Source organism: Hypanus sabinus, chromosome 5 (genome assembly GCF_030144855.1).
Source record: "Hypanus sabinus isolate sHypSab1 chromosome 5, sHypSab1.hap1, whole genome shotgun sequence".
In the NCBI taxonomy this organism is placed as follows: Eukaryota; Metazoa; Chordata; class Chondrichthyes; order Myliobatiformes; family Dasyatidae; genus Hypanus; species Hypanus sabinus.
Window position 1 is genome coordinate 165256640 of NC_082710.1, and position 21753 is coordinate 165278392.

The 21753-nt window shown below is 38.8% G+C and overlaps 2 protein-coding genes across 2 annotated transcripts in view; one reads left to right on the forward strand and one right to left on the reverse strand.

Annotated features, from left to right (window-relative positions):
* Positions 1 to 1086: 1086 nt before the first annotated feature.
* Positions 1087 to 6596, reverse strand: LOC132394814 (signaling lymphocytic activation molecule-like). Its single transcript, XM_059971221.1, has 4 exons — positions 6554 to 6596; positions 5635 to 5964; positions 2693 to 3016; positions 1087 to 1094 (listed from the first exon to the last, which is right to left on the reverse strand). Exons 1-4 carry the CDS (start codon positions 6594 to 6596, stop codon positions 1087 to 1089), a joined length of 705 nt encoding a protein of 234 aa, XP_059827204.1.
* Positions 6597 to 10785: 4189 nt separating this feature from the next.
* The window catches only part of LOC132394542 (SLAM family member 5-like), a 143247-nt gene continuing 132279 nt past the window's right edge, over positions 10786 to 21753 (forward strand). Inside the window, exon 1 of the mRNA XM_059970830.1 lies at positions 10786 to 11099. Coding sequence (XP_059826813.1) covers positions 11036 to 11099 — 64 coding nt within the window. The 5' untranslated portion in view covers positions 10786 to 11035. The remainder of the gene's footprint in view (positions 11100 to 21753) is intronic.

Below are 21753 nucleotides of genomic sequence, written 5' to 3' on the forward strand. Positions count from 1 at the left end.
TAGGACTGGAAGACGTTGAGTCCTAGTGGATTGAGTTTAGAAACTGCCAGGGTAAAAGTGCCCTGATGGCAGTTATAGACAGGCCAACAAACATTAGCTGGGAAATGGACTAAAGGTTACAAGTGGAAATAGAAAAGGCGTGTCAGAAGGGCTATGTTATGATAGGCAAGAGACATTTTAATATGCAGGTCGATTGGGGAAAATTAGGTTGGTAATGGATCTCAAGAGAGTGAATTTGTTGAATGCCTACAAGATGGCTTTTTAAGAGCAGTTTGTCAGTGAGCCTGCCAGGGGATCTGCTAAGCTAGATTAGGTGTTATGTAATGATCGAAAAGCAATTATGGAGATAAGGTAAAGGGACACTTAGGAGGCAGTGACTGCGATACCACTGAGTTCAAATTGAAATTTGATAGGGAGAAAATAAAGTCTGACATAGCAGTACTTCTGTTGAGTAAAGGAAAGTACAGTGGCATGAGAGAGAAGTTGGCCGATGTAAATTGGAAGGAGATGCTCGCAGGGATGATAGCAGAGCAGCAGAGGCATGAGTTTCTGGAAAAAATGAGGAGGTGCAGGACATGTGTATTCCAAAAAGAAAGAAATACTGAAATGCTAAAACAGTACAACAGTAGCTGACAAGGGCAGTCAGAGCTAATGTAAAAGCAAAAGGGAGGGCATACAACAAAGCAAAAATTAGTGGGAGGGTTGGGAATCTTTTCAAAACCTACAGAAAGCAATTAGAAGAATGATTAGGAGGGATAAGATGAAATATGAAAGCAAGCTAGCAAACAATAAATATCAAGGTGGATAGAAAAATCTTTTTCAAGTTTATAAAAAATAAAAGTGAGATGAGAGTGGATATAGGACTGCTAGAAAATGAGGCCAGACAAATAATAACGGGGAACAAGGAAATGGCAGATGAACTACATGAGTATTTTGCATCAGTCTTCACTGTGGAAGACACTAGCAGTGTGCCAGGTGTTGAAGGAATGAGAGAAGTGAGTGCAGTTACTGTTATGAGGGAGAAGATGCTCAAAAAGCTGAAAGACGTAAAGGTCCATATGTCACACGGACAAAAGGACTTGCACCCTAGGGATCTGAAAGAGGTGGCAGCATTAGGAATGATCTTTTAAGAATTATTACACTTTGGCGTGGTTCCAGATAAATGGAATATTGCAAATGTCACTCCACTCTCTGAGAAAGGAGGAAAACAGCAGAAAGGAAACTACAGAACAGTTAGCCTGACCTCAGTGGTTGAGAAGATGTTGGAGGCAATTTTTTAAGGATGAGTTTATGGAATACTTGGTGATACAGGACAAGATAGGACAAGGTCAGCATGGTTTCCTTAAAGGAAAATCGTGCCTGACATAACTGTTGGAATCCTTTGAGGAGATTACAAGTAGGCTAGATAAAGGGTATGCAGTGGATATTGTATATTTGGATTTTCAGAAGTCCTATGACAAGGTGCCACACATGAGGCTGCTTACCAAGTTAAGAGCCCATGGAATTACAGCAAAGTTATTAGCATATTTAAAGCATTGGCTGATAGGTAGGAGGCAGTGAGTTGGAATAAAGGAATCCTTTTCTGGTTGGCTCATAGTGTTCTGCAGCGGTCGGTGTTAGGACCACTTCTTTTTATGTTGTATATCAATGATTTAGATGATGGAATGGATGGCTGTGTTGCCCAGTTTGCAGATGATTTGATAATTGGTGGAGTGACAGGTAATGTTGGGAACGAGGAAGGCTGCAGAAGGACTAGGAGAATGGGCACAAATGTGGCAAATGAAATAAATGTTGGAAAATGCATGGTCATGTGCTTTGGTAGAAGAAATAAATGTGCAGAATATTTTCTAAATGGGGAGATAATCACAAAACCTCAGATGCAAAGAGACTTGGGAGTCCTTGTGGAGAATACCCTAAAGGTTATGTCAATGGTTATGTCAGGTTATGCAGGTTATGTCAGTAGTTATGTCAGGTTATGCAGGTTATGTCAGTGGTTATGTCAGGTTATGCAGGTTATGTCAGTGGTTATGTCAGGTTATGCAGGTTATGTCAGTGGTAAGGAAGACAAAGGCAATGCTAGTATTCATTTCAAGTGGCCTAGAATATATAGAATTCAAGGGATGCGATGCTGAGGCTTTATAAGCCAGTGGTAGGGCCTCACTTTGAGTACTATTAACTGTTTTGGGCTCCTTATCAAAGAAGAGATATGCTGGCATTGGAGAGAGTTCAGAGGAGGTTCTCAAGGATGATTCCAGAAATGAAAGGTTTACTATATGAGGAGCATTTGCTGGCTCAGGGGCTGTACTCACTGGTATTTCGGTCAATGGGGGGGGGGGGGGATCTTATTAAACTCTATCAAACGTTGAAAGGAGTAGACAGAGTAGATGTGGAAAGAATGCTTCTCATCGTGTAGGTGTCTGGGAGAAGAGGGCACAGTCTCAGGATAGACGGGCATCATTTAAAAAAGAGATGCAGAGAAATTTATTTAGCCAGAGGTTGGTGAGTTTGTTACCACAGGCAGCTGTGGATGCCAGGTCATTGGGTCTATTTAAGGCAGAGATTGATAGATTCTTGATTGGCCATAGCATAATAAGTTATGAGTGAAGGCCAGGGAGTAGGGCTGAGAAGGGCCAAGTAAGAGTTGTGATTGAATGGTGGAGCAGAGTCGATGGACCAAATGGCCTTATTCTGCTTCTATATCTTATGGTCCTAAGGGCAATGTACCAACCTTCAGGGACTGGACAGAGCTTTCTGAGATCCACACTCGTAGTTGCCTCACTGACAGGGTTCCTCACTGTGCAGTTGTACACTCTGTTATCACTCGGCCTTAAGGACAATTCCAGTCTTCTCCCTCCGTCAGTCAGTACATGTGACTCATCAGCCGTGACCTCATCACCTCCTGTCCACCAAGTGTAAACTGGCTCCGAGCCACGCTCCAGTAAACAGTGCAAACTGATGTTACATACCTCATCTGTGAGGAACTTGCTGATATTTATTACTGGTGTTGATACAGGTTCTGTTTATAAGAGAAACACAAATACAGATAATGGTTTCTCAACAAGTAGCTATTACCCATGAGCCTCTCATGAGAACTTTTGATATGGGACTAGGAGAAACCTGCTCTGCCATTCAACAATCTCATTTTTACACTATCCTAAATTCCTTTAAAATACAAAGCATCTATTTACTATAGTATTGATAGACCTTAATAATTAGGGCTCCCCAATGTTCCAAAGTAGACCTAACTCTAGCCTTCTTAGTCTGGGCAGATACCTCCAAAGCATCCACTGTCTTAAGACTTTTAAAATCTATTTCTTAAGTTTCAGTGAGTTCACCTCTCTTTCTTTTAAGCTGTAAGGGATATAGGTGTACTCCATTCAGTCTCTTTTTTGGGAACCCCAGCAATGGCAGGAACCAGACTGCTGAATTCATTTAGAACTCCCATAACAAAGTGTGCCAAAGTTTTTTATAAGATCAAGTGGAACTTGTGTGAACAGTTTTATGAGTATTAGGAACATTCCTTACCCATGTTATTCATATTCCAACTGGATTCCCAAAAAGCAAGCACAAAAGACTAGTAACACACACAAAATGCTGGTGGAACGCAGCAGGCCAGGCAGCATCTATAGGAAGAATCACAGTTGACGTTTCAGGCTGAGACCCTTCGTCAGGACTAACTGAAAGTAATGATAATAAGAGATTTGAAAGTAGGAGGGCAAGGGGGAAATCCAAACTCATAGGAGAAGACCGGAGGGGGAGGGGTGAAGCTAAGAACTGGAAAGGTGATTGGCGAAAGTGATACAGAGCTGGAGAAGGGAAAGGATCATGGGACGGGAGGCCTCAGGAGAAAGAAAGGGGGAGGGGAGCACCAGAGGGAGATGGAGAACAGGCAAGGAGTGATTGTGAGAGGGGCAGAGAGAGAGAAAAAGGAGTGGGGGAATAAATAAATAAATAGATAGATAGATAGATAGATAGACAGATAAATAAATAAATAAGGCATGGGGTGAGAAGTGGAGGAGGGGCATTAATGGAAATTAGAGAAATCAATGTTCATGCCATCAGGTTGGAGGCTATCCAGATGGAATGTAAGGTGTTGTTCCTCCATCCTGAGTGTGGCTTCATCTTGACAGTAGAGGAGGCCATGGATAGACATATCAGAATAGGAATGGGACGTGGAATTAAAATGTGTGACCACTGGGAGATCCTGCTTTTTCTGGCAGCCCGAGCGTAGGTGATCAGTGAAATGGTTTCCCAGTCTGCATCAGGTCTCACCAATATATAGAGGGCCACACCGGGAGCACCGGACGCAGTATACGACACCAGCCGATTCACAGGTGAAGTGTCGCCTCACCTGGAAGGACTGTCTGGGGCCCTGAATAGTGGTGAGGGAGGAAGTGAACGGGCAGGTGTAGCACTTGTTCTGCTTACAAGGATATGTGCCAGGAGGGAGATCGGTGGGAAGGGATGGGGAGGGGGGGTAAGTGAATGGACAAGGGAGTCACATAGATCCCTGTGGAAAGCAGAAAGTGGGAGGGGGGGGGAAAGATGTGCTTGGTAGTGGGATCCCGTTGGTGGTGGCAGAAGTTACGGAGAATTATATGTTGGACCCGGAGGCTGTTGGGGTGGTAGGTGAGGACAAGGAGAACCCTATCCCGAGTGGGGTGGCGGGTGGATGGGGTGAGAGCAGATGTGCGTGAAATGGGAGAGATGCGTTTGAGAGCAGAGTTGATGGTGGAGGAACCAGCATGTTTAAAAAAGGAAGACATCTCCTTAATCCTGGAATGAAAAGCCTCATCCTGAGAGCAGATGCACTTACAGTAGATATCAGTAGATAAACCGTCTCCCGAGATGGAGACAAAAAGATCAAGAAAGAGGAGGGAGGTGTCGGAAATGGACCAGGTAAATTTGAAGGCAGGGTGAAAGTTGGAGGCAAAGTCTGCTCAATGGAGGAGAGTGGTTGTAGAGGGGAACTGGTTAGGTCTGGAATACAAAAAGAAGCAAGGAGCTTTGAGACCTTCCTGGTGGGGGATGGAGGTATATAGGGACTGGACGTCCATGCTGAAAATAAGGTGGTGGGGCCAGGGACCAGTACAAGTTTCTGCTGTGTTTGACTTGCACACCTCTTCTGTGCTGTGTAATTCTCCTTCCAAGTAGTAAGGAGATGTTAATGCTGCTGATGTCCCCTCACATCACTGACTGAGCAATGTGGTTTCTGGGACAAAAGGATGAGCACACAGATAGCAGCAAGAATTCACTTTAAGACATGGGTTTCTAAATTGAGATCCACAAACTTCTTGCTTTGTGGATTTTGTCCATGGCATGAAAATGATTGGGAACCCTCGCTTCAAGAGCTCATCTACACTAAATCAGATGACTTGGGGCCCTCTCCCTGAAACAGTTATCCACTTCCCTGATATCAGTATTTAAACAGGGCTTCAGACCGGTTCCTTAACAAAAATATATAGGGATATATAGGTGTGGCCCTCTATATATTGTTGCATCTTTTTGCTGCATCTGAGCAGAGTTTTGAAATTCCTTCTCCACAGGCTTTGGCTCAGACCACAAACATCTCCCCTTTCATCCTTAATTACTTTAAAACTGTTAGATCAGAAAAAATAATTAAAATGATATTACCATAAACTCGCAGTTCCGTCACTTCTAGATGGAGATCTGTATCTGTTCTTGCATTTATTTCATACAGACCTTCATCACTGTCTGTTAGGTTCCATATTTCCAAGCTGTAGTCCTTTGGATTTAATTTCATCCTCTCTCTGATACACTCTGTTGCACTGTTTTTATATTTCAAACATAACAGAACCATTTTTCGATTAGATGGATATACGTAATCCCAAGTAATGATTGAAATGTTTTCTCCTGGCACATTTCCTGACAAAGTGACTGACTGTCCCAGTGTCCCATTCACCACACGACGAGTAACCGGATTCCCATCGGACTCTGCCAGAACTGTAACAGAAAGACAAAGCATTAGATTCATTAGTCCCAGTGTGTTGGTGTCCACATTTCCACAGCATGTCGCAAACCTAAGGGATAAATGGAAGCGATGAAGTCAAGTTTATTGTCATTTAACTACATACATGTATATAATGTATATAACAATATAATGTATATTAGAATGAGACAATGTATCTTTGAACCAGGCTGTAAAGCACTGTAGTACACATAACACACATAGCACATGATAACTTATTAAGGTAAAGAGAAGATCTACAAATGAATCACACATAAAGAACAGACTGAAGTACCTTAATCTTAAATCTTATTAATACAGAACAGATTAGCCAGTGACACTTCGAATATGATGCAACAGGGAGTTCAGAAGCCTAATGGCCCATGGGAAGGAATTGTTTCTCATCCTGACCATTCTTGTTTTTATGCATCATGGCCTCCTACCTGATGGTAGAAAGTCAAAGGGAATGCTGCATGGATGGATGGGACTCTTAATAGTATGAAGGACCTTGCATACGCAGTGCTCCTGATAAACGTCCCTGATAGATGGTAGGGAGATACCCATGATCCTCTCAGCTGTTCTCACCATCTTTTGTAGGGACTTCGATCTTATGCTCGGCTGCTCCCATTACCAGCTGGAAATGTAACTTGTTGTGATGCTGTCAATGGTGCTCCTGTAAAATGCAATTAAAGTGGGGGGTGGGAGCCTTGCTGCCTCAATCTTCTTAGGAAGTGGAGGTGCTACTGTGCCTTTTTAATCAGGGAGGTGATATTAAGGGACCAGGTGAGGTCATCTGTGGTGTGAGCTCCCAGGAATTTGGGGTACTTAACTCTCTCTATGGAACAGCCATGTATTCTCAGTCGGTAATAGTTCATGTGCACCTTCCTGAAGTCCACAGTGATTTGCTTGCCTTCTCCATGTTCAGGCTTAGGTTGTTCTTCTCACACCAATTCACCAGCCACCCAACTTCTGTCTCATAATCATTCTTCATAAGGCCAACCACTGTTGTTTCATCCACAAACTTGAGCTGGATCCCACGACACAGTCATGTGTCAGCAATGTGAAGAACAGTGGGCTGAGCACACAGCCTTGGGAATAACCAGTGCTCAGCGTAATGGGATGAGCCCATTTGGACTGACTGTGGCCTTACTGTTCAGAAGTCCAGTATCCAATTGCAGGAACAATGCAGATACATAATTCCCTAAAAGTGGCATCACAAGTAGATAGGGTAGTAAAGAGAGCTTTTGGTACATTGGCCTTTATAAATCAAAGTATTGAGTATAAAAGTTGGAATGTAATGGTGAGGTTGTACAAGACATTGGTGAGACCAAATTTGGAGTATTGTGTGCAGTTTTGGTCACCTAATTACAGGAAGGATATTAATAAGGTTGAAAGAGTGCAGAGAAGGTTTACAAGGATGTTGCCGGGACTTGAGAAATTGAGTTACAGAGAAAGGTTGAATAGGTTAGGACTTTATTCCCTGGAGCATAGGAGAATGAGGGGTGATTTGGTAGAGGTGTATAAAATTATGATGGGTATAGATAGAGTGAATGCAAGCAGGCTTTTTCCACTCAGGCTAGGGGAGAAAAAAAACAGAGGACATAGGTTCAGGGTGAAGGGGGAAAAGTTTAAAGGGAACATTGGGGGGGGGGGCTTCTTCACGCAGAGAGTGGTGGGATTGTGGAATGAGCTGCCAGATGCAGTGGTGAATGCAGGCTCACTTTTAACATTTAAGAAAAACTTGGACAGGTATATGGATGAGAGGGGTTTGGAGGGATATGGCCCAGGTGCAGGTCAGTGGGACTAGGCAGAAAAATGGTTCAGCACAGCCAAGAAGGGCCAAAAGGCCTGTTTCTGTGCTGTAATGTTCTATGGTTCTATGGAAGAGTTGAGAACCAGCAAAGACAGTTTCCCCACCAGTTTCTGAGGTATAAATGTGTTGAACGCTGAACTGAATCTATAAACAGCAGTCTGGCATATGAAATTCCAGGTGGGACAGGACAGAGTGGAGGGCAGAGGCTATTGCATCGTCAGTCATTCACGTTAAGTGATAGGTGAACTGGAAAGGGTCCAATGTAGCTATGAGAATGGCTTTAAAGTACTCCATGACCAGACGCTCAAAACATTTCATAACAGTTGATGTTAATGCCACCAGATGATAGTCATTTAGGCAGGTTACTGTGAACTCCTTTGCGGGCGGGCAGTGCTCACAAGGCTGATAGAATTCTTCAAAGAAGAGACAAAGCACTTTGATAAAAGTAGCACAATGGAAGTTGTGTTTACGGATTTTGGTAAAGCATTTGACAAGAAACCTTGACTATGTGAAGTCAGAATTGACTTGCTCACCAAAGGAGCCAAAGGTGGTAGTAGATGGAAAATACCCAGAGAAACACTAATGGTCAATGACAAGTAGTGAAGCACAAGGGCCTGTTCTGGGACATTTGCTCAGTGATTTTTATGACTTACCCCTCTCCCCCATGGTAAGTAAGGCTACATCCACACCACGGCGTTTTCATTCCCCAAAACTGGAACTTTTCAGAAACACTTTCCAGGATGGGTATTTTTGAAAACACTGCTCCAGCAGATCAGTATGGACGTGGTAACTGGAGACTTCTGAAAATGTTGTCAGACGGCTGCGTGCTATTTCATTGTTTTCTTGAATGCAACCTAACGATTTCAGAACAGACGGCAAAGAGACTGAAGCCAGAAGAGGTAGAAATGTACTCACCAAATACTTTGACCCATAACTTACTGAATAAGTATATTCACTTTGCCCTGTTTTCTGTCCTTGCTCATATGAAGGTGGTTGACCTATTTATGCAAGTACTTCCCTGACAATAGATGCGTAACAGCCTAATGTAACATTATATGGAAATACAAGATAACACTGATGCAGACATGTTTTATACATTTAACAAAATGCTTTATTAATGCAACAGAGTTAGTCAGTTTTTCAATGTTCGTCGTCAGCCGGGTCAACCTGTCCGTGAACTCCCTGTCAGTTGCCACCGTACACTCCAGTATTTGTTTTTTTTTAAGTTTTAAGTTCTCCTGCACGAGAGCCAACAAATGTCCTTTTTTAATAGATCTTCTAGTCTGTAACTACACAAACGCGCACTTTTACGGCGAGATTTGAAACCAAACATGTCGCTTGTTTTCGGAAGATGAGTCCTGTGCATGCGCAGCAGGAGGAGATTCGCCGAAATCTCTGTTTCAGTGTGGATAGAGATCTTTTCAAAAACGCAAAACCGGCGTTTTCAAACTTATCCGGTCTAGTGTGGATGTTGCCTAAATTTACCATTGTATCAAGTGTGAACTTGTTGCCGTTCCGAGATATTGGTGTAAGATTACCCTGGGTTTTCCCATTATAACATGCAGTAAAAGGAATGTTATATGTTATTTGAGGAAACCTTCCCTATTTGTTTGGCTTGTAGGGAGTGAACCCTCTCCAGACAACATGCTGGTCCCTGTGAATCCTTGACAAGAGATGCAGGTGTATTAGACATGGGCAATTTCCAAACAGCTGCTGCAGCTAGGTAACCATTAATAACATGAAATAAATCTTCCGATCTGCAGCCTGCAATTCTGAAAGGATGTCTTAAATCTGAGTACACTCGCACCGATGGTTAAGCACATAAATACATTAACATCTACCCTGAAGCTCCAGAGTCCAGTTGCATTACAAGTTGTAAATGAATAATGTAAAAGTTAAATTTATTTCTGTGAGAATGAGCTCTTTACAGCAGCAGCACAGTACATTACAAACATGGCGTATATAAATTACTGTTCACAAACATAAATTGACATATGTTATACGTAAATTGAATGACAGAATAAAAATAACAAAATGATGTTAGTGCAAATTGAGACACAGATTTAGGGACTTACAGGCCTATCAAGCATAGGGACGGGTATTGGAGGGTGGTAAATGTTTTTCCTTTGTTTAAGAAAGGTAATAAGGATAATTTTTTAGGAATTATGGACCCGTGATCTTATATCAGTGTTGGACAAACTGTTGGAGAGGATTCTTAGAGACAGAATTGATCATCATTTGGAAGAGCATGGTTTGATCATGATTAGTCAGCATGGATTTGTAAAGGGCAGGCAATTCTTCAAGGAAGGGACAGAACACTTTGATAAAAGTAGCAGATTGGATGTCATGTATATGGATTTTGGTAAAGCATTTGACAAAGCTCATTCAGGTGCTCTGAAGATTCAAGGATTCAAGGAATATTGGCTATGTGGAGTCAGAAATGACTTGCCCACAGAAGGAAGAGAGTGGCAGTAGATGGAAAATACACAGTGAAACAGCAAAGCTCAATGACAAGTAGTGATGCACAGGGGTCTGTTCTGGGACTCTTAGCCACAGTGATTTTTACGACATAGATGAGGGAGTGGAAGGGTGATTAGTAAGTTTGCACATGACATAAAATTGACTGGTGTTGTGGATAACATAAAAGGTTGCTGTAGGTTTCAACAGGACATTGGTAGGAAACAGAGAATTGGCTGAGCAGATACAGTTTAAACTAGGACATTGATAAGATGCAGAAACTTGGGCTAAGAAAAGGCTAATAGAGTGCAATCTGGAAAAGTACTAAGTGATAACACTTTAGAAAGTGGAACTAACTTATCTTATAAGATAAATTAGCGCATATTTTTTCCAATATAAATCCCACCTGTATCCCACCTTTCATTCAATATTTTCATATGATCTAATTTTTTTTTACTTTTTTTTTAGGTAATCTTTTTTCCTCTGTGAAGTTTTAGATTTGACCAGAAGGATTTTTCCTTTTTTAAAATTATATCCGGTTGGGGTGATGACGTAGAGTCGAGCCGTTGGGAATCCAGCTCCCTCGTAAAAAGTCATGAAATAGGGTTTAAATGAAGAGTTAACAAATATCTACTAGAAACTATTTATAAGTAACTCAGGATTATCTTTTGATATGGCTCCTAAACCGAAACAGAAGAAAGCTACTACTTCGAAGACTGCGCAAATCGGCGGGGAAAAAGGCCTAACTTTCCCGGCAAAGTCTCGGACTCAAGTTGGATCTCCTCCCGGCGAAGTGCATGCCAGTTCTGATGATGCGGGACAGGAAGTTGCAGCAATGTCGGCGGTCTCTAAGAAGAAACGGTAAGAACAACGTATGCGCGAAAGTATGCGTGAACAGGTAAGAACAAAACTCCAAATCCCAGCTACGGCTGGAAGTGGAATCAGACTCTGGGAAATTCAGAGGAAAAGAAGGAAGAGATTAAAGGAGACATAAAAGATATCCTGAAATATATTGTGAATGAATTAAAAGCGATAAGAAGGATGCAGAATAAACTCGATAATGTGGTGGAAAAACAAATGAAGATGGATAATAAAGTTAAAGAGATGGAAGTAAAAGTGGAAGAAAACACTGAAAGAATAGATAAGATAGAAGATAATAATCTTGCCTGGACAATAGAAAGAAAACGGATGTTGGAAAAAATAGATGCGCTTGAAAATTCTAGTAGACGAAATAATATCAAAATTGTTGGTCTTATGAAAGGTACAGAGGGAGAAAATCCAATAAAATTCTTTCAAGAATGGATTCCGAAAATGTTGGAAATGAAAGGAGGAAGCCAAGTAATTGAAATTGAAAGAGCACACAGAGTTTTAAGACCAAGACCTCAACAAGATCAATTTTGATAAAATGTTTAAGGTACCAAGATAAAGAAATGATCTTGAAAGGAGCTATTCAAGGTGCTAAAAAGAGAAATGGGCCATTGATAATAGGAGGGAAAAGAGTTTTTTTTTAAATCCGGACATAAGTTACGATCTTTTGAAGAGGCGGAAGGAATTTAATCCAGTGAAAAAATCTTTATGGGAAAAGGGCTTAAATTTTTATTGAGCTATCCAGCAAAATTGATAATTTTCCTGGATAACGAAGAAAGAAGATTTTTCATTGACTACCGGAAAGCGGTGAAATTTGTACAAGAACTACCTTATGTCCATGAAGAGGAGTAAAGAATTATAGAAATGAAATGGACTAATGATGAAGACTGAAACAAGTTTGGACTTGACGGACATTTATATAAAAAGAATAGTTGAGTATTTGGAGTAAAGATATTAATTATTTTCTTTTTTTCTTCTTCACTAATATATTTTCTTTTTTTTTGCGGGGGAGCTGGAAGAGCTGCTGATCGATGGCTGCGAGTTTCGCGTGTACAATCATGGCGATTGCCATGACCCGTAAAATGGGGGGGGGGTAATGTTGTGTTCTTTTTATTCGCAACATTAGTGGGGGGGTACTTTTTTTTCTTATATTAGTTATCTATCTTTTATTTTTCTGTTTTTTGCGTTGGGGAGAAACTCATAGAAACATGGAGAATTTTAAAGAGTTCCCAAGATATTATGAATGATTAATTTACTTAATTTTTTAAGTTTTAATGTTAATGGAATTAATGGACCTGTGAAAAGAAAAAGAGTTTTAACATATATTAAGAAAATGAAAGGAGATATAGCTTTTTTTTTACAAGAAACACATTTAACAGAAACAACATAAGAAATTAAAGAGGGATTGGGTTGGAAATGTCATTGCAGCTTCATTTAATTCAAAATCGAGGAGTTCCAATTTTGGTTAATAAATCTTTACCAATTAAGATACAAAATGTAATAATTGATTCTGGGGGGAGATATGTGATGATACATTGTCAAATTTTTTCAGAATTATGGACTTTTATGAACATTTATGCACCAATTGAAAATGATGCAAAATTCATACAAGAAGTTTTTTTGAACTTGGCTGATGCACATGATAAAATATTAATAGGTGGAGATTTTAATTTTTATTTAGATCCAGTTTTGGATAGGTCAACTAAAATTGCTATACAATCAAAAGTAATAAAACTAACTTTATCATTAATGAAAGATTTAAACCTGATTGATATATGGAGGAAAATTAATCCAAGAGAAAGAGATTATTCATTTTATTCAAATAGACATAAAACTTACTCAAGGATTGATTTTTTTTATTATCAAAAAATATTCAAGATAGAGTGAAAATTGTGGAATATAAAGCAAGAATACTGTCAGATCATTCCCCCTTGTTAATGACAATGATAATGATGGATAAGGAGGAATCGATTTATAGATGGAGATTTAATTCAATTTTATTAAAGTCAAGATTTTTGTGATTTTATGAAAAAACAGATACAATTTTTTTTGGATACAAATTTACATTCAGTTGAGGACAAAATTGTATTATGGGAAGCGATGAAAGCATATATAAGGGGTCAGATTACACATTATACATCTAAAATTAAGAAGGAATACATGGCAGAAATAGATCAATTGGAAAAAGATATCATAAAGTTAGAAACAGAATATCAAAGATATATGACAGAAGAAAAACAAAGACAACTTGGGGTTAATAAAAAAACTACAATAATACACTCCAGACATATCGTACAGAAAAAGTAATTATGAGAACTAAACAGAAATATTACGAATTAGGTGAAAGATCACATAAAATTCTTGCTTGGCAGTTGAAAACACAACAGGCTTCTAAAACAATAAATGCAATTAGAACAAGTGTAAATAAGGTTACTTATAAACCTTTAGAAATTAATGAAACTTTAAAAAAAATTGATACTGAACTATATCAATCAGAATCACAAAATAAGATAGCTGAGATAGATAAATTTTTATCACAAATAACCCAAAATTAAATTTGGAAGAACAGAAAGGATTAGATATGCCCTTTACATTAAAAGAGGTTGAAGAAGCGTTAGGATCACTTCAGAGTAATAAATCCCCAGGAGAAGATGGTTTTCCTCCTGAATTTTATAAAAAAATTTAAAGATTTATTAATTCCTCCTTTTATGGAATTAATATACCAAGTGGAAAGAATGCATAAACTCCCACAATCTTTTTTAACAGCGATCATAACTGTATTGCCAAAAAAAGATAGAGATCCTTTAAAATAGGCCTATTTCTTTCTTGATTACAGATTATAAAATAATAGCAAAAAATTTATCTAATAGAATATCTAAATATTTACCAAAATTAATACATATGGATCAAACAGGTTTTATTAAAAACACAATCAATGGATAATATAACCCGGTTACTTAGTATAATTCATTTGGCACAAAAAAAGAGAGGAAATGAGTGTGGCAGTTGCTTTGGATGCAGAAAAAGCATTTGCTAGATTGGAATGAGATTTTTTATTTAAGGTATTGGAAAAATATGAGTTAGGAAAATCTTTTATACAATGGATTAAAACCTTAAATACTAATCCTTGAGCTAAAGTAGTTACAAATGGTCAGTTTTTAACACCATTTTGCTTAACTAGGTCAACTAGACAAGGCTGCCCATTATCACCTGCTTTATTTGTATTGGCAATAGAACCATTAGCTGAATTAATTAGAACAGATTCAGACATTGGGGGCTTTAGAGTTAATCAAGAAGAATATAAGATTAATTTATTTGCTGATGATGTTTTGATTTATTTAACAAACCCATTGCAATCTTGGCAAAGATTATCTTTTAGATTGGAAGAATATGGGAAAGTATCAGGGTATAAAGTAAATTGGGATAAAAGTGAAATTTTACCCTTTACTAAAGGAAATTATAATCAATGTCAATTAGTAACTCAATTTCGATGGTCAATAAAGGGGATAAAATATTTAGGTATTAGATTTGATAATGATGTAAAAGCTTTATATAAACAAAATTATTTGCCATTATTAAAAAAATAAGAGGATCTTGATAAATGGATGTTACCAATAATATTAATAGGTAGAGTTAATGCTGTAAAAATGAATATATTTCCTAGATTGCAATATTTATTTCAAACTTTACCAATACAATTACCTCAAGTTTTTTCAAGAACTGAATAAATATGCAAGGAAATTTCTTTGGAAAGGAAAAATGTCAAGAATATCATTGGAAAAATTGACATGCAAATTTGATTTAGGAGGGTTACAACTTATAAATTTTAAGAATTATTATAAAGCAAATCAACTTAGATTTATAGCATCTTTTTTTGATGAAGAAAAACCGGCATACATTAGAATAGAATTAGATAAGATAGGAGAAAACATACCAGAAGGTTTTATATATAAATGGGAATCCAGATGGATAAGGGACAAAAAAGAATCTCCTATATTAAGACACTTGATTGATTTATGGAATAAGGTAAATATGGACGATGAGATAAGGAAATCTTTATTAGCAAAAAGTACTTTAATTCAAAATAGGCTTATTCCTTTTACAATGGATAATAAACTTTTACATAATTGGTTCCAAAAGGGGATTAAATATATAGGTGATTGTTTTGAAGGAGGTATATTGATGTCGTTTGATCAATTAAAAAATAAATATAAAATATCAAATAACACTCTTTTCTGTTATTTTCAATTAAAGGCTTATTTACGAGAAAAGCTGGGTCAAACAATGTTGATGCCAAAATCTAGTGAAATAGAAATATTAATTCAAAAAAGAAAAATTTAAAAAATTATATCTTGTATGTATAATTTGATTCAAAAACAGACAATTAAATCAGGAATTCATAAATCAAGACAAAAATGGAAATCTGATTTGAATGTTAAAATTGATGGAAAAAACTGGTCAAGATTATGTTCTGATAGTATGAGAAATACAATAAATGTTTGTCTTAGATTAATACAATATAATTTTTTACATCAATTATATATAACACCACAGAAATTAGATTAAATTCAAATATGTCTGACCAATGTTTTCGATGTAATCAAGAAATTGGTACTTTTTTTACATTCTACTTGGTCTTGTTTTAAAATTCAACCATTTTGGATAAATCTAAGACTTTTATTGGAACAAATTACTGGAGTACAACTCCCACATAGTCCAGTATTATTTTTATTAGGAGACATTGAAGGGACAATACCGAAACTTAAATTGAATAAGTATCAGAAAAAATTTATAAAAATTGCATTGGCAGTAGCCAAAAAAGTTATCGCAGTTACTTGGAAATCTGATTTATATTTAACTATGGATTGTTGGAATAATGAAATACATAGTTGTAAACAACTTGAAAAAATTACATACAATCTAAGAAATGAATATGATATATTTTTGAAAATTTGGCTCCCATACCTACAAAAGATAGGATTAAATACATAGGTCCTTTGAAGATAAAATTATAAAGTAATTGGGGAAAGTAGAAATAAATATTAAAATTATTTTGAACTCCATGGAGCATGTGGGGATCAACCGATATCCAGGCAATCTTTCTCTTTTTTTTCTTTAGATAAGGGTTAAGGGGGGGGAGGGTCAATATTATTTTTCTCACTTTTTATCATCACATTTATTCTTTGTAATTTTCTAAAATTTAATAAATAAATATATTTTTAAAAATTAGATCCTCAAAATGGACTGCCCAGTCCCCTGTATTTTAGTTTTGTTTTAAGTTAGTTTAGTGGATTTTTTTTTCTTTCTCAATAACAGAAATTTTGAGTCTTTTTTCTATGATAAGAGCTGTGGTTCTTTTTCTATTAGCTCAGTATTATACTATACATGATTTTGACAGTGTATATTACTTTCTTTGTACTTTGATTGAAATATGTATTTGAGATAATTTCTCCTCTGACTTGTATCTATTCTTATCTTTTGTAAATCAAAAAAGATCGAAAATGAAGAAAGTAGAACGAAGGCAGAATACAGATTTAATGGCAGGATTCTTATCGGGTTCAGAATCAGGTTCAGTATCACTGGCATATCACTTAGTACAATGGGATGGGTACAATGCAATACATGATAGTACAGAAAAAATAAATCAATTACAGTGAACACACACACACACACATACATACTCCTGAATCCCTCCTCTTGCACAAAAAAAGAAACGTAATGGATCAGGCGCACTGACCCCCAAGTCCCCCATCCCTCCTCCCACAGAAGAAAAAACTCAAAATGGATCAGACACATCGACCTTAAAATCCCACCCCCCTCCCCCTTAAAATTCCCGAGAAGATCCGGTGAAAAAAAACTTAGTATAAGATCCATAAGACTAAAAATTCGAGTCTATATTTAGTCCCAAGTCCAAATCCAAAAACAGAAAAAACCTGGAGGTAGTCTCCGCGCCCAGACGCAGCAGCAGGCCTTTCAGGTCCAGAGCAGCTGATCAAAAGACAAGCAGCTGGTGCTCACAAATAATTTTTTAAAAAAAGTGAAGTTGTGTTCTTGGATTCAATGCCTATTTCAGAATCAGATGGCAGAGGGACCTAACGATTTCAGAACAGACAGCAACGAGACTGAAGCCAGAAGAGTTAGAAATGTACTCACCAAATACTTTGACTCATAATTTACTGAATAAATAAGTATACTTTGCCCTGTTTTCTGTCCTTGCTCATATGAAGGTGGTTTACCTATCTATTTATTTATTTATTAAAATTTTTAATTAGTTTTTCAAAACATTTTACAAACTAAAAATCCCAAATCCCAATGAGGAACATTAAAACCGTGCAAAATTAAGCATACTTTAACAATTTGCTACAAAGAAAGAGAATTTAGCAAATAAAAGCACCTAAATTAAAGACAAGTAAGCTTAGTGTCCTCCCCAAGCCCCACAAGAAGAAACAACAGCAACTCCAGACCAACCACAACACAATATAGAGAGTATAAGTCAGGACAGCCAAACTCCCAGACTGTGAATACACTCAGCAACAGAGGATAATAATGCCTTCTACCAGAGAAAAAAGGAGCTGAAAGCAAGGCGTTTACCTATTTATGCAAGTACTTCCCTGACAATAGATGTGTAACAGCCTAATGTAACATTGTATGGAAATACAAGATAACGCTGATGCAGACATGTTTTATACATTTAACAAGGTGCTTTATTAATGCAACAGAGTTAGTCAGTTTTTCAATGTTCGTCATCAGTCCCCTGTATTTTTGTTTTGTTTTAAGTTAGTTTAGTGGATTTTTTTTTCTTTCAATAACAGAAATATTGAGTCTTTTTTTTCTATGATAAGAGGAGCTGTGGTTCTTTTTCTATTAGCTCAGCATTATACTATACATGATTTTGACAAGATAATTTCCCCACTGACTTGTATCTACCCTTATTTTTTTAAATTAATAAAAAAGATTGAAAATGAAGAAAGTGGTATTTGAAGTCAGAATACAGAGTTAATGGCAGGATTCTTATCAGGTCCAGAATCAGGTTCAATATCACTGGCATATGCCATGAAATTTGTTCACTTAGGGGTGGGTACAATGCAATATATGATAGTATACCAAAAAATAAATCAATTACAGTGAACATATACGTCTAGCCTCCTAAATCGCTCCTTCTGCACAAAAAAAACAAACAAAATGGGTCAGGTACATTGACCTTCAAATCCCACCCCACTCCCCCTTAAAAATCCCGAGAAGATCAGGCAAAAAAAAACACATAGTATAAAATCTATAAGACTTAAAAATCAAATCTATATATAGTCCAAAGTTCAAATCCAAAAACACAGGAAAAACCTGGAGGTGGTCTCCGCGCCCAGACGCAGCAGCCAAACTCCCAGACTGTGAATACACTCAGCAACAGAGGATAATAATGCCTTCTACCAGAAAAAAAAGCTGAAAGCAAGGCGTTTACCTATTTATGCAAGTACTTCCCTGACAATAGATGTGTAACAGCCTAATGTAACATTATATGGAAATACAAGATAACGCTGATGTAGACATGTTTTATACATTTAACAAGGTGCTTTATTAATGCAACAGAGTTAGTCAGTTTTTCAATGTTCGTCATCAGCCGGATCAATCTGTCCGTGAACTCCCTGTTGGTTGCCGCTGTACGCTCCAGTATTTGTTTTTTTTAGATTTAAGTTCTCCTGCGCGAGAGCCAACAGTTGTCCTTCTTTTTTGAGTTTTTCTAGTCTGTAACTACACAAACGCGCACTTTTACGGTGAGATTTGAAACCAAACATGTCGCTTCTTTTCGGTAGATGAGTCCTGTGCATGCGCAGCAGGAGGAGATTCGCCGAAATCTCCGTTTCAGTGTGGATAGAGATCTTTTCAAAAACGCATAGTGTGGCCTTCTATCGTTTTAACGCGAAACCGGCGTTTTCAAAATTATCCGGTCTAGTGTGGATGTAGCCTAAATTTGCCATTGTATCAAGTGTGAGCTGTTGCCGTTCCTAGATATCCGTGTAAGATTACCCTGGGTTTTCCCATTATAACATGCAGTAAAAGGGGATGTTATATGTTACTTGAGGAAACCGTCCCCATTTGTTTGGGTTGTAGGGAGTGAACCCTCTCCAGACAACATGCTGGTCCCTGTGAATCCTAGACAAGAGATGTAGGTGTATTAGACATGGGCAATTTCCAAACACCTGCTGCAGCTAGGTAACCGTTAATAACATGAAATAAATCTTCCGGTCTGTAGCCTGCAATTCTGAAAGGATGTCTTAAACTGAGTGCACTAGCACCGATGGTTAAGCACATAAATACATTAACATCTACCCTGAAGCTCCAGAGTCCAGTTGCATTACAAGTTGCAAATGAATAATGTAAAAGTTAAATTTATTTCCGTGAGAATGAGCTCTTTACAGCAGCAGCACAGTACATTACAAACATGGCGTATATAAATTACTGTTCACAAACATAAATTGATGTAAATTATATGTCAGAAACACACTGAGTCTCAGCAATTTGCAGAACGGTAAACTTTATTTTTCGAGTCTGCAGAGTCGGACCCAACCAGCTCCTGCTAGATTGAGTGCCGAATTACACTTTGCACAGTTTTTTATACCCTACTTGTTTACGACTTTGTGAGTTGCACCCATGTGAGGTGCAGACATTCTTCCTTAATCTCATTACAAAATTACAAATGTGATTACCCTTTGGCCCACTTATCAGCCTCAGCGCATTAACACCGTTATTGTTCAACCGTTAAGCATGTCTTCCCGTTACCCGTATCGCTTCTTTAATCAGCAAGCTATTGTTTCATCCTGATTTTGCAAATTGGTTTATACATTGCCCTGCAAGTTGCTTTGCACGTTCTTTCTGTGTCAGCACATTCTAAATGGACTCCTTAAGAATCATTTCTCTCAATCCACCCTTTTTCTTTTTAGAATGTGCTATCAGTTGGGCTTTTGCCACGGGTTTACATAGGCTTCTTCCTCTAGCTCTATTTCCCTTTGTAGGAGTACCTGAACAGGATCAGCTGGGGCCCCTGGTTGCATGACTTGTCTTGCCACCCGAGCTACTAGCTCCCGCAAGCAGGGGATCAGACATGGTAGCAGAAGGAGGACCATCAATCCCCCTCCTATAACCCCTAAAGAGGTTCGCCACCAGCCTCCTTTCAACCATCCGTCCAGCCAGTCCCAATACCCCAGTGGCTTCCAGGTCTGTACGGGCACGTGGGCCAGTTTCCTTATTTTATCTGATATTTTTTGAACCACCTTTCCGTTGTCATCTATCTTTAAGCAGCAGTTGGTTAGATTAAACTTTCCACATACTCCTCCTTTTTGTTGTAGTCATAACATTTCTCGTTTACATGCGAGTGTGATACAAAGGACCCTGGAAAAACCGTCATGCCCACCCTTACCGTCGTCCTGCACTTATCACATCCCCCTTCAGCGCTTCTCAACAATAGCAGTATATACATTACAGTCCCAAAGTTCATTCTGTCCGTCTTTTGAGCTTTAGCACCATCGGGTCTTCTCCCTGGACGCAAGTCCATTCTGCACCTTCTTCGGGCTTTACGGGTCCCTTGATTCTCGCGGCGTGGGTCCACCCTTTTTCTTTTGTCCTTACTGCGGCTTCGGTGGTCAGTAGCACCTGGAATGGGCCTTCCCACTGCGGCTGTAACTTCTCTGGCTTCCAAGTCTTAATCAGGACCCAGTCACCGGGCTGAGTTCGGTGGAGTGTGAAGTCCAGAGGTGGGGTTTGTGCGAGTAACCCCTTCCTGCGCAATTCTGCAAAAGAACGAGACAGTGCCTGTAAATAGTCCCTTACAAAGACATCTCCCCCTTGCAGGGAAGGATAGCCCTCCACCTTGTTCCAATATGGAAGGCCAAACAACATTTCATAAGGGGATACTCCTATATCTTTTCGAGGAGCCGTGCGGATTCTTAGTAGGGCCAGGGGTAGACACTTAGTCCAGGGTAGCTTGGTTTCCATCATTAGTTTTGTCAATTGCGTCTTCAAAGTACTGTTCATCCTCTCAACTCTTCCTGAGCTCTGAGGGTGCCAGGGGGTGTGCAGCTTCCACTGGATTCCTAAGGCGTCACAGATTAGCTGGTGTGTTTTTGAGGCAAAGTGTGTTCCCCTATCTGAATCAATAGACCCCATTATTCCATATCTCGGGACTATATTTTCTAATAGGATCCGTGCCACTGTAGGGGCGTCCGCTTTAGTGGTTGGGAATGCTTCCACCCACCGAGTGAAGTGATCCACAATTACTAACAGGTACTTCCATCTCTGAACTTGTGGTAGTTCCGTAAAGTCTATTTGGATCCGATGGAACGGTCGGACGGCTAGTGTTTGTCCCCCCTTATGGGTGGCACGCATCATTTTCTTGTTTACCTTTTGGCAGGTGTAACAGCCCCACACCTCCTGTTGAGCTAGTGTGAATATCCCTTTCCAAACATAGTCCCTTAGGATAGTGTCGCACATAGCTTGCACTCCCCAATGGCTTTGTTGGTGTAGTTGTTGCAGTATATGACGAGTTACTTCCTTATTCAGTACTTGCCGTCCGTCGGGGGTCTTCCACTCGCCTTCTGATGTTTGTCGGGCTCCCAGCTGGCTCATAGCGTCTATTTCTACTTGGGTGAAGACTGGT

What these genes read in the sequence shown, in the direction of transcription:
- LOC132394814 (XM_059971221.1), bottom strand. Translation starts at nt 6,596, where the DNA reads ATGGGAGCAGCCGAGCATAAGATCGAAGTCCCTACAAAAGATG. An exon ending in CGAAGTCCCTACAAAAGATG is followed by an intron (nt 5,965 to 6,553) that starts GTGAGAACAGCT and finishes TTTCTGTTACAG; the next exon opens with TTCTGGCAGAGTCCGATGGG. An exon ending in GACGGAACTGCGAGTTTATG is followed by an intron (nt 3,017 to 5,634) that starts GTAATATCATTT and finishes TCTTATAAACAG; the next exon opens with AACCTGTATCAACACCAGTA.